Below are 16,520 nucleotides of genomic sequence, written 5' to 3' on the forward strand. Positions count from 1 at the left end.
AACTCGTTTACCTGTCTACCATAACGTCTGAGTGTTATTATGTATGTATGTGATGCATATGTCCATGTATGTATATATATATATATATATATATATATATATATATATATATATTTATTTATATATATATATATATATATTTATTTATATATATATTTATTTATATATATATATCTTCCGATGAATATGGAGCAGAATTCCGTCGATATGATCAAGAAATAACGTGTGAGTAATCCTTTTGTCTCTATATTGTTTGTTGCTGTCCAATTTATTATTTAACACTTCCGTGTTACGTCAACGAAATCATCTAAATATATGTGTGTGTATATATATATATATATATATATATATATATATATAATGTATGTGTGTGTGTATATATATATATATATATATATATATATATATATATATATATATATATATATATATATATATATATATATATATATATAGATGATTTCGTCGAAGTAACACGGAAGTGTGGAATAACAAACTTGGACAGCAACAAACAATATAAGAACACATAAAAAGATAACTCAGCTCCGTCTTCATCGGAAGAAATAAGAGTAATGTAATATATATATATATATATATATATATATATATATATATATATATATATATATATATATATGCGTGTGAGTGTTTATGCATGTATATGTGTGTCTGTATATATGCGTATATACACGGGCGTACATTATAGAGATAAAAAGAAGAGAGAGAGAGTAACCCTCGAAAAGGAGAAAAACAAGGTTGGTGGGCAAGGCGAAGGGATCACAATGTAATCCGAACCGTTTCACATTCCTCACTATACTTGTGCATATCCTTAATGTAGGTTCCTATCCCATTTCCTTATATCTTATCCGTGTAACTATTTGTTTGCCATTTATTGGGTTTTTTGTTTGGGTATTTATGTTCATCATGTATGTGTATATATATATATATATATATATATATATATATATATACCAATGTATATATGTATATGTATAGATGTGTATGTATGTGTGTATATATATATATATACATATATATATATATATATATATATATATATATATATATATACATGTGTGTACATATAGGTGTAATGTACGTGCATTCATTTATGTACACGCACGCACACTAATGTAATACTACTCCATATTTCATGACATAGAAGACGCACCTTTTTTCCTTTGCTATGGCTCAGAAATCGCGCGCATATCATATGAGGATGTCAGGCATTCGTAGGTCAACGTTCTATACTAAATTTTATTTTTACCCCAGATATTCAGTACTACCTATTTGGATCCATTATATTCACCTACTTTTATCGTATTATATTTATGAAATATTTACTATTCAATTGAACTGCTGTAGTTGGGATTGCTATAATGAAGCATATTACCTTAATGTGAATATCATGTTCTCGCTTCTGCGGCTTCGAAATGGATGCGAACTAGATATCGAACGAACCGGATCGTATTTTATACTTTCGGCTATATTAAAAAACGTAGGCTCTTGGCACTGAGTTGAATTATTTGTTTTTAAAAGTTACCCAAATATTGATGGGGTGTCGCACTTCCGCGCGGGCAGTTACAGTTTTTTTCTTGTGTGCCTTTCTGAAATGAGGTTGCGTCTATAATGCCAACAAATATGGAATGTGTTTTTTTTAGTGCACACGCACACACACATACGTATAAAAACATACACACATATATATATATATATATATTTATTAGTGTGTACTCTCATGGTTATGTAAGAAACATATTGTGAAAAGAACAATTTTTCGTGGTTAGATGGTAGTCCACCGCAATACCACCACGAAACAGATTGCCATATGCATAAAGATTTCCTAGTTCACTCTCCGCCTATGAAATCACGCGTACCCACCGTTTTGTGTTCACCATGCGCACTGGCACGCATGCGCTCCATAGGCACGGCGCTTTGACAGGAAAACGACGTGAAATGCGTCGCAAGTGAATCCACTGACAAACGCTTGACAGTAGAATTTTGACACATGACAGAGAACCAACGAAAACTACGAACATTATTACACAATGCCTTTGACACCACAATTGTGACAACACTAAAGTGACACATACATACATTTATATATAACGAGTGCATTTGTACCACTACGTCAGCGAGAGGGAAGGTAATGATATTTTATAATGCTACCCTTATATATAATTATTAAAATTTTTTTAGACACATTCTTATGATGGGCACATTATTTTTCTTTTTAAGCCTACGACTATAATTTTGATAAATATTTGCCATTCATTCAACCTTCGTGACACTTTACAACGGTCTTTTACAGTGCGCAAGCGAAGTTTATTGGAGGACATGGTGTGCCATTATGTTTTTGGTGTTGACCATGGTTAGTATCTGTTTAAATCCACTGTTCGCATTGATGATTCATTAAATCCGCGATGTCAACTCTCCAACCGATGGGCCTCGACAGCCGCGTCGGTTTCGGGCAACACCTTACAGGCCTTACACACCTAACACCTCTGACAGGTCTTCCCCAAAATTCTTCCTTCACCTTCCGAGGTCACCAGCTCTCTCATTGTCGTGAACCACACAAGATTGGAACACCGGTTAATTATAATACACACACAAACACACGCACTAAACACGAGAATTTATTGTTTAAAAAATTGCTCTTTCGATCGAGGGATGTTTATTTCATTCCACACTCAACGGATTAGTAATGGAAAGTTACTTCCAGCACCTCATCGAAATCGCGGCACAGGAGTTGTGATTCCAAATTCTTTTTTTCTCTTTTAATTTATTTCGGGAGAAAATCCGTGAGTTTTGAGTCAATGATACCAATGAGGTAGTCGCGGGTGCGACTGGACACCAAAGGGCGAGGAAAGAACAAAAGACGACGACGCGCACGATCCTGGCGAGTGCACATAGGGATTATATTGTTTTTAGTTGCACAGGTGTTCCTCCTTCTGGTAGCGGCACACGTCGCACACCACGTTGCAGCACCATACGAACCGACAGCGGCACTTCTCCGTCACGTCCCGCACCCGAGTCTGGTAGCCGCGTCCGCAGCATAGGAGGCGGCACCCGTCCAGTCCCAGGCTGGTGCGGTTGCAGAGGCGACCCCGGGTGCCGAGGATCCCCAAGCTGCCGTCGGTATTGGAAAGAAGTGATTAACGAATGTAAGTAAGTGCAAATACACATGCCATGGGCGTGCCCCAAGGCTCTCCTTTCTCATTCCGCTTTGATGACAGTGACATTAATTTTACGCTGTGATAGCAATTCTTCTGATACATTAGCATTACAGCGTGGCCAGACCATACTCTTCGTCATTGAAATTAATTTTGTGGTAATCCGGAGATTAAGTAATACACAAGTTCAAAGCTATGTATGGGACCGTCGTAAAAATAGTAACTTAGGTGGTTTGGGAGTGATTAAGGGCAAATCACGATCATCCACTCATCTTCCAACCAATCGAGGAGTAAACGGAGGAAGTTGCGTGTTTTTTCCATTTTAAATATTAAAAACTAACCCAATAATAGATCAAGTTTTTTTTCATTTTCTTTTCACTCTGGATTTTTCGCAAATGCATGTAATGCATTTATTTCTTTAACGTAAACATAACCTCAATACAAATATTTCCTTGATTTAGCATTACTCGAGAACATGTCTGATGGTGTACTTCCTGTATGTATCAAACCATTTGGATAATTGTTGTTATTTGGTTGTTTAACATAATACAACTGTCTTTAGCAACTTGTGATATTTCTTTACTATTTATGTACACCATGAAATCGTTAATTAGGGTAAAAATATTTTGGTTTGAATTTTTTAAATCATTATACCAATTTACTTTTTGATTCAAGGTATAATAATAATGTAACTATAATAATTTATTATGATATAGTTAAAAAATTAATTCATTGGCATCTCTGTTTTACTTCTTGTAATATTTTAGTAATGGCATGAGGAGGAAATGTTGGGCCTAAATATTTTCAAACGTCATGAATTGGTAGGATCTCATTCGGTGTAGTGAATGTCTTTTCTTTGATTTATTCTGTAGTATACAGGCGGTACAATTTCATTGTTTTTTCTCCAGTACTCCGTTAGCGGAAAACGGAAGTTGAAATTCAATCATAATTTAAAAAAAACTTCGTCGTTGGATTCTTTTTAATTTTTGATAGGCATGTGAGAGGGGATGAAATGAAGGAAAAAACAGGCCTGATTGAAATATTATACTCATGCAATTGTGCAAAGTACGAAGTCGGGCATTTTACATTTTGCTTTTTGAAAGGCACATAGCAATAACCCTGTGGGATCTCACATTCGGCTGACTGAACAGCACTTGGCACCCCGACTTCTTTTGTGCTTGGTACTTCTGTGTGTATTATCAGTGAGATTTTAGCAAGACTAAGGGCATAGTTTTGAGCCTGTTGAGTGAACTGAGGACGCTGGGAGGGTAAATCAGAAGAGGTCAGAAAGTGGGCGAAGGAAATTTTGGAAAGTTTGGGACATTGAAGGCTGTGATGGAAGGGAGGAAAGGAATTGGCCAGCTGGGCAGCATAAAGGCAAGCAGAAGTTACGCAGAAAGGAAGAAGAAAATAATTTAGGGCACACAAGTGGAATTTCAAACAATATTTTGAAGATGATAGCCGTTAGAAACAATCCAAAATCTGCCTTTGGTAATTAGATTGCCTCGAATGAAATGTACCAGGTTTTGGTTGCCACTCAATTTCTTAAAGAAGAAAACGTGAGAGCTTTGCAAGGGTACGAAAGTAAGATTGAATGCGTAACGGTCCGTGATTTGTACAAGGGCGATGGAGAGGCGGGGCCCACTTACGTGTCGTTCCTCTCGCAGTAGTCCGGCGACTCCTCAAGGAACACGAGGTCCGTCCGGTTGGGCTGCTTCATGTCCCGCCCGATGGCCCTCAGCTTCTTGATCCGCGGCCTCGCCGCTTCCTCGCGGCCATACTCCACGCTCCCCTGTGGAGCGACGCCGACCCTGGCCCCTGCCCGCCGCCGGCCCTCCGCGTGGCCCCCCCGACGCCCGTGGGCACCCCGCGCCGCCCCCCCCTGCGGCGGCAGCAGCTGCCCCGGGCGGGGCCTCCGCTCCACCATGCGCACATGCGATGCGCCCTCGAAGCGGGCCGCGAGGACGTCGCCCACGTGGCGGAAGAGCGGCAAGCGGCGCCAGCACACGCGCACCGTGCACGAGCCGGACATGCCGTGACACTTGCAAACGCGCTGCATCTGGGAGCGGATCGACTGCGGGCGACCAAGCGGAAAGGAGACGCAACTTAGAGCCTCAGCCCCTCGGGGGGAGAGAGATGGCTCGAATGGAATTGACCGTAGCCATTGTGAACGACCATGGTCAACTCCATATAGTAAGTCGTGATTACTATACAGGACGCGGATTTTTATTCAAGAATCTCACTCCATTCATTGTAGAATTCATATTTCCCTAGAAAATGTGACCAGAATTAATTGACCAGAAATAATTGGGGAAAAAGTCAGGGAAAGGATCAAAAAGTCATTGTCAAGTCAATCATTGAAAAAGTCAAGTATTTGCTATGCGAATCGGTAACCCCCAATGATATGGGTGTTCATTTTAGTTTTGAGGCCAATTCTATTTAAGCGTGGGCCATTGCGTCCGCAGGTCATGCCAAGGAAAAACAAATCTATTAGCAGGATCGAGTGGCTTGCGCAGAAATGAGAAATAATTGGAAAACGTGCATAATTGGACTCCAAATAATTAAGAAAATTATGATTTACAGCAAGGAAAGGGTATGCTGGGGGACTGACAAGGGACTCTAATAAAAATGAATAGCCACTCGCTGTAGTTCTGGAAATTTTCAAAAATACTAATAAGAATATAATTTCAAACTTAGGCAACGATTCTTAATATTTTTATGCTCCACTCTCTTAGGCGGGTTATCTACAGGCCCTGTAAACTACAGGAGTTGTACGTTTTGCGAAGGACGACGTCCTAACTCCAGACAATGATACTACGCTTGAATTTTAATCAATTTTATTTCACGAATAGTGAGTTTGAATAATTATCACTTTTCCTTAAGGTGGCTTGATTATCTCAGATATTTAAAGTTGTGTTCTTAATGATAGCCTATTCAGTAAATCAAAAGAAGATTATATAAAGATCTTAGAACAAGTTCATTCCACTAAAATCATCTGTCTCATAACAAGGGAAATTTCTGAAATTACTCTCAAAGATTTTTTTTGCTTTATGATTAGCCAAAGATTCCAGGATTAATGTGTCGAAAAAGCATTGCCAGATCAGGTTCAGCAAGACTACGGGGACCATTTAGGCCGAGATAGGGATAAGTTGGGGAGGTCAGTAATTGACGAACTTAATCCCAACCGAGTCCAACGGGTCAAAGGGGACAAGTGAATGTCCCCTTTGACCCGTTCCATATCACCGTGATAAGTGCAACTGTAAGGAACCCATAAATATTGTTAAAAAAGTCTCTATTTCTGTTTTCTCCCAGCTCCAATCTAGCAATCAGATCTAGCACGTTGGTTTCCGATTCGTAATACTCGAGCGATCATTGTTTACATTCCCCGCTACCCTTCGAACAACAGAATGACGAATGGATCGCATCCATTTTTCAGAGGGCCACATTTTGGTGATCAATTGGAACTGATAACATTATTCTAGCCGAAGTAGAAATAGCTTCAACGAGAGACTGAACTGATGCTGATGCACTCTGATCTCTGTACTCTGATCTGACTCTTATAGTAATTTATATTTTCTATTCAAAATGCCCCAGCATATCCGCTCAATCATTACCTGCATATTTTTGGTATTTTCTCTCATCTTTAAAGACAAAACTATGTATGGAGAGAGTTTATCGAGAATAATTTATTTTTACGATGACCTTAAGCAATCAATACAAAAATCAAATAATTTTTCATATCATTTGATGGTGTATTAAATTACCTGAATTTTACTTTTAAATACTTGGAATAGTTTTATTAGGTCCAGTCAATCCATTTTTATTGTACTTGTGTAATGTATTATCATGCATTAGTCTATATTTGAGATTAAAATTTCCAACGAGAGCAATCAATTCTTCCAGAGGCATTTTAACATCAACTCAAAGGAAGAAGTTACTGTGTGTATAATAGCATTTCGTGTGATCGGACTCGGATCGCATTGCCTGTGACTTCTGGTTCAAGAGGGGGAGGGCGGATGCGCATAGGTACCCTTCGTCCGGCCTCGTTGTTGTGGAGATTCATGAGCCCTTCGGGCGTCTCCGGATTCTCCCTTGAGTCGACGAAGTCCTTGCTGAACCGCTCCCCGAAGTGGATGTCCTGCAAAGAAAAGGGTTTTGATTCGCTTATGATACATCCGTTGAACTTGGTCCAGGTGCATGCACACGCGCCTGGCAACTTGCTATTTCGTTTTTGAAGGACGAATTTATGGCCACAAAAGTGGTCACACCTCATGATCATCTTCAAAGGGCAAAGAGGGCAGTGGAAATCAAAAATGTCTCACTTTATTCGCCAGATTTATGATGAATCATGATTTTTCGCCCGATCTCTGAACATGTGAATCATGTGAAATAACTTGGGCTTATTTATTCTAGTTCATGTCCAATCGGTGGACTCAGAACGACGCAAATCGTCGCTTTATTCTATGACTGTGGTGACTGGAATTGTCACTATGGGATAGATTATGGGTACAAGAATAACATCTATATGCGAAAAACAGAAGGGCTGTTTGTGTCGTCATTGTATCGCAATCGTTATTATGGCATCTTATCGTATATATTATTATTTTTAATCGCTGACCTATTATCACACAACTAGGAGACACGCAAGCTGTTACCTAGAACAATTAATATCAAAGTAGTATATTAAGTTTGCAAGTTTCTCTTCCAACCCAAAGAAAAAGTGTATTTTTCACAATAAGTGAACTGATTCCGATTAGTATCGATTCAGGCAATATGAACCATTGTTGGTCCACTTCTTCTTCTCATTTTCATTAGTGATATAGTACGAAAATAACAAGCAGCATCAGATTTTTATGACATGCTAGTAAATCGGTCATTTACCGGGAAATAAATAAAAAGGACCGCGAGGTTTTTTGTAGCCGACTTAGATATAATGATTCTTTGCGTCTCAGAGTGCGGTCTTAAGCTACATCTGAGAAAGATGCGCAGTATACATTTCTTATGGATTGATTTTTTTGAACAAGCCTTGAACCCGTAAGTTTATATGAAAGTGAGCCGAATAAAATACTTGCGTAAACAGAGCAATCGTTTATATATGCAGAGCTTCATTCGCTAATCGCTAATCTTGAATTGATCAAACGAATAAATTGCGGAGATATGCTAATTTAAAAGTTTCGGAGAGATGTTTTTCAAATTTTCAAATCAAAATATTCTTTCCGAATGGAACCCGTTACGGATAAAACTGCCCGTTTCGCTCAAAACCTTGATGAATAAATCGTCGTAAAACGACATATTATAAATCTCGAGATGGGAATCGAAAAAACTGCAAGCATTACACTAGCGATTTAAACCACCATAAATTAAATGCAAGTTGTACGAATTTAACCCACGCGTTGAGAGAATAGTTCTTTTCCCCTGATTACAATGATTGGCTATATCTCTGCGAAATGTAAAAGGAATTTGACTACCGTACAAAGCGTCCTGAGAAATAAGGTTTCTTCCGCTCAGTTTGTGATGACTGAATTAGAAAATAACACGTGGAACTAGTCGATATACCCCGATGTAAAATGTTACCTAATGCTCCTGTATGACGTCGTTTGTAATTGGGCATATCAAAGCGATCGTGTAATTTTAAGGGTTGTTACCGGTATCGTAGTACAAGTACTTTGGCCACTAATCGTAATTGCTTCTCACAACCAGAACCAACCCTTGTTAAAAAATATTTATGTATAACATCCACAATTTAGTGAATAATCAATTGAGGGCGGGAATTCTTGGAATAAATGTCGTTTAAATTGACATATATTGACGACATTTTATTAATCAAATTATTGTGTTTAAATTGTACAAACAATATGATATTTAACAAGTAACTAGAGCAATAGAACTTTGTAGCGATGCCTCGGTATCAGTATCCAGATTACGATTCCAAGTTACCCATACGAAGTATCTTGGACGATAATCCAAAGTTCTGGTGCTTAGAAAATTAATCCCCAGTATTTCTGAGTTCATATATAGTTGCTGGTACCAGATTCAGCCTTAAAATGTCGAAGCGTTTTATCTAGAAAATGGTACAACTAAGCTTTTATATTGTAATTTATCTTCTAAACACGAATGAGTGTCACGGTGACGTTGAGAAAAAACCATGCTGGTATTTTGTCGCCGAGTATTCATTCTCACTCTGATGATCGCTTGGTTTCGGGCAATGTGCGAGACTGTCTGCGGGTGATTGAATGATATTAGACTGTAATTTGATACACTGAACGTGGAAAGGCGAAATTGAGCTTCTTACGGCCTTGTTAAGACGGACTATATTTAATAACCGCAAACCTTTGTCCCTAAACTTTACGGTTCAAGGACAAATTATTTAATATAGTCTGGCACTGAATGTGTAAGCTAAGGATTGTAAAATGTTTAAAATTTTAGCATACGTTCACCTAATCCTACGTATTGTGACATTCCTTAATGTTATTGATATTTACCGTTATTTTATGTTTAAATTCCTGAATGTGTTCTTAATAAAGAGACCTAGAGCATGATTATGGCAACAGGACACCCTACTTCTTTAACGAAGTAGCTTTTCTGATTCTTCGGACCGTCCGGATCTACAGGGGGTTCGTTTTCCCATCATAGCCGTGGACAAGTGAGAGCTGCCGAGTCTCACTTGGTGCCCGTTGTCAGAAACAGCAAAAGCTTGAGGGTGGGAGGGGTAGTTGAAGAAATGAGAGTGAAGCGACGGGTCCCAGTGAGACTCTTTGCACGCATCTGGCCTGGGCATCTTGACACGGTCCGGAATAGTCTGCGCAGAGAATCGACTTCTCTGCTGCCGCGAGTTGAGGACGCACGGCAGGGATCAGAGGAGTGGACCGTCTGCGGCCCGACATATGTATATGCATTTGATTAAAAGTCCCGCGTCGCGCCACTCACCTCGGAGCAGCCTCCCCACTGCCAGTTGCGTCGCGCCTTCCTCTGCCGCACCTTCTCGTCGCAGCTGCACTCGTTCAGCTCTCCCCTGGAGCACGCTCGAGTCACCGCGAATGCCACGCCCGCCGACGAAATGGCATACACGTAGGCCGTCTCTCGGCTCTCTGTCCGGGAAGAGGAGACGAAAGGGGTGAGACGAGGATGTTTCCAGTTGTCGAGGGACCTTAATAGCCAGTTACCCTCGAAAAGACAGATATTCCCAGCATCTAAAAGGTATTTGCGAAGAATCGTTTTGCACTATGGCTCCTAATGTTATACCCATCGCAGCCAAATTCATCAGGACTCAAAGCGTAAGTATATTTTTTTCACCAAAGAAATTGAGAAGTAAAAGGAGTAGGGAGAAAGGATAAGCACGTGTGATCATTATAGAGAGGACGATGGCAGGTAGCTGGTACCCTGGCGGAAGGGAGGAAGGAAGCACACATAAGAGTTAAACGGGAAGGGGACATAGAATGGACAGAGGCAGGTTGAGGGATGAGGTATGAGGGTTTCCAAGAGCATCGGGGAAAGGTTTTTCGACACCAAACCAAAAGTTGAAGGGTGGGGTGGCTTGGAAAATTCCCAGAGGGTGGAGTCAGTAGGAGAGAGGGAGTTTCGCTGTTTGCTGTGGGAACAGTATTCTAAGGATAGGAGAGTGATTTATAAAAAAAAGTCTTTTAACAGTACATTAACATTCATTGTACAATTTCGAGTTGTTCTCAAATATCAAGTCTTTTGCCCTCATTTTTGTAGTGTAGAATCTCAGGATAAAATTTGCATCAGTGGAATGATTGTAGTAGATGCTTAGCTAGGGGTGACGTTACATCATAAGTCCTCCAGCATTTTACGTGTTCTTTTCTTCTTGTCTTGAAACGTCTTCCGGTCTGGTCTATGAAGCACATGTGACAGGAATTACACTTCACTTTTTAAATGCCGGACTGTAGGAGGGGCTATAGTTTGCCCTTGTTGCGGCAAAGGACCAGAAACTCCGATGCGGACCCTTTGTTTACCAAAACTGACCAGAGTATGAGGATTTTGGAATGATAGATTCGACTTTTTTTATTTTCGGGCAATCTTATTGGAAAGATCGCCTATACATGGCAATAAAACCAGAAACGACTCCACGTTTTGGGCTTTTCTCGTGTGGGGCAAGAGAGCATAAATGTAAAATAGCTTTGGATTCTAATTTTTCTTTAAGATATTGGCAAAAATATTTACACAACATCCAGTGGTCATTGCCATTGATTTTATAGAGTCCAGCTCATGGTTGAAATTCCTTATAGTTAGGGGTATATTAAGAAGTCGGTGTACCATTAAATGGATCAGTGATAGTTTCTGGGCAGTAGGGTGTCAGGATTCGGCTGGGATGATCACATCACTGTAACATGGCTTCCTGTATATCCCAAAACTTTGTTTATCGTCTATGATAGATATGGAAAGGTCAAGAAAGTTCAACTCATTCATGCATTCGATTTCGATGCTTGGAGTATTGGGGTATTTGGGGGTATTGGGCGTTTAAAAGATTGAGTAAACCATCTAGTTTTCTTACACTCTCTGTCCAGCAGCATATGATGTCGTCCACATAAATACCAGGAGAAAATATTAGTTTGGATGGGATGGCCGGGGTTAAATCGCTGTAATTAAAATTGTCCATACATTTTTCAGCTAGTAGTGGGGACAGGGGAGATCCCTATTGTGAAGCCGTTCGTTGGATGGTAGAAAACATTATTGAACTACAAATAATTCTAATTTGCACACAGTTCCATGAATAGATGGAGGTTTTTGGTAAACACTGAGTCCGCGTCGGAGTTTTTCAGTAAATCCCTGGTGAGTAATGGGGTAAGCCCAAAATCCAGTCTTAGTGTCTTCCTTGAATGAATGTGAAACTCCAATAGCCGTAAACAGTTTACCTTTCTAAACAAAGTGCAAATGAAATTAGTTGGCTAGCGCTAGCCAACTAATTTCATTTGTACTTTGTTTAGAAAGGTAAACTGTTTACGGCTATTGGAGTTTCACATTCAATCAATATTACTAGCCGTAAGAGCTCATTTCTATCAATATTAGTGTCTTCCTTTCGGTACTATTTAGTTTATCCATCAGGGATCTACTGACTAGTCCCATCCACGCAGGTGCTGCGTGGGTCAATAATGGTCTTATAACTGTTGAGCATCTCAATAGTTTTATTTCTTGAGGGGTGGCGTTTTTCCTGAGAATTGGTGCTGTGATCTTAATATGGCCGCCTTATCTCGGATCTGTTTAATATGTTTTTTTAAATTTAGTCTATCGTCTATGACCACTCCTAAATATGTAATGCTGTTGCTCCATTCAATTGGCTGTTGTTCTATCCTGATGCATTCGCAAGCTGTTCTAGTTGTTTTTGGATGGGTCAATAATATGGCTTTGGTTTTTTTTGTGTTTATGTGCATTCTCCATTTCTTATACCATTTTATTATTTCATCTAATGTGTCTTGCGCTCTCTCTTTTACCGAGTTAATGTTTTTTCCTTTAACCAGGATTGCGGCATCGTCCGCGTACAGGGCAATTATACTTCGCCAGTCGTTACTGTTTATTGGGAAGTCCGCTAAGTATATATTAAAAAGAAGTGGGCATAGTATGGACCCTTGTGGGACGCCAGCTTTGGCAATTGGGCTGTTGCTTTTTTCATCTCCCCATTTTACCTTGAATTTTCTACCGTCTAAGTAAGACTTCGTCCACTTAATTGCCCATCTAGGGAATTTCCATTTCTCCATCTTGTATATAAGGCCCACCTTATCAAAAGCCATGGACAGTTCAAGGAAGATTCCGATGGTTCGTTCCTTTTTATTAAAAGCATCGCTCACAAAGCCTGTTACTCTATGTATGTGTTGTTCTGTTTAGTAGCCCTGGCGGAATCCAAACTCTCCTTGCAGAATTACATCATTAAGTTCCGGGTGTCGCCTGATATGCGGTGCAACTATCCTTTCTAAAAACTTACCCAGGCTGGAGAAGAGGGACATTGGTCTTAGATTTTCCTCTTTTATTGTTTTCTCCCCTTTGTTGGGGATACATTTCATTAAAGCCTTCTTACAATTTTTTGGATAATATCTCAGGGAGATTGACGCATTTACAACTTTAACTAAAGATTCACCGGCCGCTTCCGGAAGTCTTTTTATTAGTTCATTTCTGATGTTGTCCTCTCCCGGGGATTTCTTATTAGGAAATTTAATTATCGCTTCGGTAACATCTTATAATGTGACTATCGGTGGCTACTCCAGAGACCCGACGTAATTTTTGGTTAGTTGTTTTATTGCCGTGGTTTCAGTTCCCGGGTCGTTGATCGTAAAAACATTTTCATAGAATTTGGTCATATGTTTGGCTTCCTCCATGTACGTCGTGAGGGTCTCCGTCTTTGTTTTGATGTTTGGGTCACTGGGTGGGGATTTCCGCAGTTGCTTGGTCAGTTTCCAGACAGAGTAATTGCTTTTACATAGGTCAGCTAGTTGCTGATTTAATTTGTTAGTTCTTGTTTCCTCTATTGCATTTCTACTTTTTTGTTGTGATCTTTGGCCCTATTTTTAAGGGCTCGAGTGCCTTGGCGATAATATAATCTTCTAAGTGCATTCCTTTCTATAATGAGGGTTTTTACCTCGTCGCTCAGTTTGAGATGGTCATCCGGCCACCTCTTAGCCACCGGAATTTCTTTTTCTATGCCTTCTTTATTTGCATTTGTTATGTAATCTACCGTCTCTGTTGTGTTCGGGTTGTGGCTCCTTTGTAGGCTGTCCACGGTAACTTCCCGGAAGAGTCGTCAATTGGCTAGCCCGTAGGAGGGTCGCTTAGGCCTGTCCAGGTTTGTATTAGGTTTAGTCCCAATGCTTTTCATTACAGGGTAGTGGTCGCTGGTTAGGTTTATATGGGTAATGGCTTTTGCTGGGTGCTTTATGTTCTTAAGTATTGCGAAGTCAATGACATTCCTGCCAAATACCCTCGTCGTTTCATTTGGGGCTATTATTTTAGCTCCATGATCGTTTGTCCATTCCATGATGAGTTTTCCGTTTTCATTCTTTGTCGGGTAGTCCCAGTCATAATGTTTTGCATTAAAATCGCCACCAATAATTGCTGGTTCGTCAGGGTTCATGAGGGCGTCAAATTCTGCTTTTTCCGTATTTTATTTGTGTGGAAGGTAGCAGGAGTATATTTTTGTCTTCCCTTTTTCCATTAAAATTTCCAGCTCTATGCTTTATAGGTTCTTAAAGGTTAAAATCGGCAATTCTGTAGTAGTCAGCTCGTCTCTTACTATGATTGCTACGCCTCCTGCAGCTTTTTGTCCATTGGTAAGAGCTCTTGTCGTTCCGTCTTATTTTATAGCCTGGGAGTTCCCAGCCAACGTCAAGTTTTTATGTGCGTCTCTGATAGAAGATATGTCAACTTTGTTCCTTCTGAGGAATTGAAGGAATCCGGGCGTATTACGTGTGCTCCAGCCCTCCGTTTTCATTCCACAGGCAAATTACCAATGTTTGCTTAGCTTTATTTTTATTTTCCATGATAGTTGGCGCTTGTTAAAATGATGTTACTTATTTTTGATATCATGTCTTGTAGCATTTGCATCTGTAACTGAATCATTTTTCCAAATGCCGACATGGTTTTGATGAGGGCGGATATTTCGGGGATATGTCCGTTTGTTTTTTAGTTTCCTGACTCTCCTTATGAGTATTTGTCATGTCCCTTTCTTTATCCGTAATTCTTTCTCGTTCTTCGTTGATCCGTTCTTCTTCCTTCCTTTTTCCATGGATTTATGGCCGGTGCAGGTTTAAATGTTCTATTGGGTCCCCTGGTTTCTGTTTCTGCGGGCGTTTTATTATTCTCGTATATTTCTGCCACTCTAATATAACCAGGGTATGTCCGGCTATAGGCTTCATGTTCTCCGCCGGAGTTACAGCATGACACGGGACTTGATCGAGGACAATTAATGCCCTCGTGGTCTCCCGCGCATATATAGCACCTGGGGGTGGCCTGACAATACCTCAAGCCGTGTCCGAAGCGATTACATTTGGAGCATCTCTGAGGTTATATTTAAATTCGGTTATGGCCACCGAGTGTGCACACATATTTTTTTCCTCGTTTTTTTTAATTTCGAAGTTTATTCCTTTCTGTACAGTTGCTACATAGATGTCTGCGGTTTTTTCACTCATCGTCTTTACGCTCAGGCACGGAATGTTGGCCCCGTTTAACTCCTCTTTTATATAATCGACGTCTATCCCACGGTCTAGGCCGTATATGGCGTATCTCACTACGCCTTCCCCCTTGGCGGCCCACGTGGTGAATTGTGCTCACTTTGCTTCGAGAAAACTTTTGATTTTCTCGTAGTCTTCTCTCGTTTTCAGCTGTATTCCGTTACCGTCGATTGTCTTTTTAATTATAAAGGTTTTGTCAGTAGCCAGTTCTCTTAGCTTTTTACAAAATACTAAACATCACAGAATTTATTAAAGTATGATAGCAGGTGGCCATTTGCTTCTCGGATTTGTCACGTTATCAGTGGTCTTTACTTTGTTTTTTTTCGACGAATCTTTCGACCACATGACTTACCGCATACACGGCTTTATTTTAGAGGATGCCTTTTGTAGGCTTTTGCTCTATGTCCATTTTTTTTAATGTCTCATTACTCTCATATTTATTATTGTACCTGTATAATAGTAGTCGTCTCTTTTAAAATGTGATGCGGTCTTTTTTGTTTGTCATTATCTGTCCCTTTGTTGATTTTCGTATACGCTAATGCCGTGCTGATATTCTCTTCTAATTGGTCGTAAGAGATCTTTCATGATTTCTTTATTGTTTCGTCCAGTTCTTCTTCCATTTCTATCTGGGTATATATATCCTTTATTTTTACCCGTGGTTTTATTCGATGTATGGATCTTAATATGTTCCTTTCATTGATTTCCATCTTTTTGTAGTTGCCCTTACTTAGTAGACCCATCCATGCTGGGGCTGCATATGTAAGAACCGTACGAATTACTGCCTTATAGATATAATGTTGATACTTGGAGGCGTAGCGCTGTTTTGTAGTATAGGCGCTAAGCCTGTTCGGCTCGCGTAGGCCTTGCCGGTTATGTTCTTAACGTGTTTGATAAATTTTAGACAATTGTCAATTGTGACACCGTGGCTTCCACGCTCCACTCTATAGGTTGTTCTAATATTCTGATGCACGGTATTTTCGGGGTTTTTGTGTACGGCCTATTAAATATAATGGCTTTTGTTTTTGTCTTCTGTATCTTTCAAAGCTTTCTTGTCCGCCTTAAATAGGCCTGGTCGTCAAGTACCGCGCTCTGATTGAATAGTCGTTTCCCTCGCACTGTTTGATGGATATCCATCGTCCCTGCTGATATTTCGTGGTCTTTTAGGATTTCT

At 39.9% G+C, this 16,520-nt stretch overlaps 1 protein-coding gene across 1 annotated transcript in view; it reads right to left on the bottom strand.

Annotated features, from left to right (window-relative positions):
* Positions 1 to 1,087: 1,087 nt before the first annotated feature.
* The window catches only part of LOC139696594 (protein Wnt-5b-like), a 44,949-nt gene continuing 29,516 nt past the window's right edge, over positions 1,088 to 16,520 (bottom strand). The window contains exons 3-7 of the mRNA XM_071595402.1: positions 10,101 to 10,261; positions 7,204 to 7,311; positions 5,087 to 5,247; positions 4,823 to 4,930; positions 1,088 to 3,129 (exon numbers count right to left, since the gene is read on the bottom strand). Coding sequence (XP_071451503.1) covers positions 2,928 to 3,129; positions 4,823 to 4,930; positions 5,087 to 5,247; positions 7,204 to 7,311; positions 10,101 to 10,261 — 740 coding nt within the window. The 3' untranslated portion in view covers positions 1,088 to 2,927. The remainder of the gene's footprint in view (positions 3,130 to 4,822; positions 4,931 to 5,086; positions 5,248 to 7,203; positions 7,312 to 10,100; positions 10,262 to 16,520) is intronic.

The sequence above is a fragment of the Hetaerina americana genome, unplaced genomic scaffold, assembly GCF_022747635.1.
Source record: "Hetaerina americana unplaced genomic scaffold, ioHetAmer1.1.p SCAF_1, whole genome shotgun sequence".
In the NCBI taxonomy this organism is placed as follows: domain Eukaryota; kingdom Metazoa; phylum Arthropoda; class Insecta; order Odonata; family Calopterygidae; genus Hetaerina; species Hetaerina americana.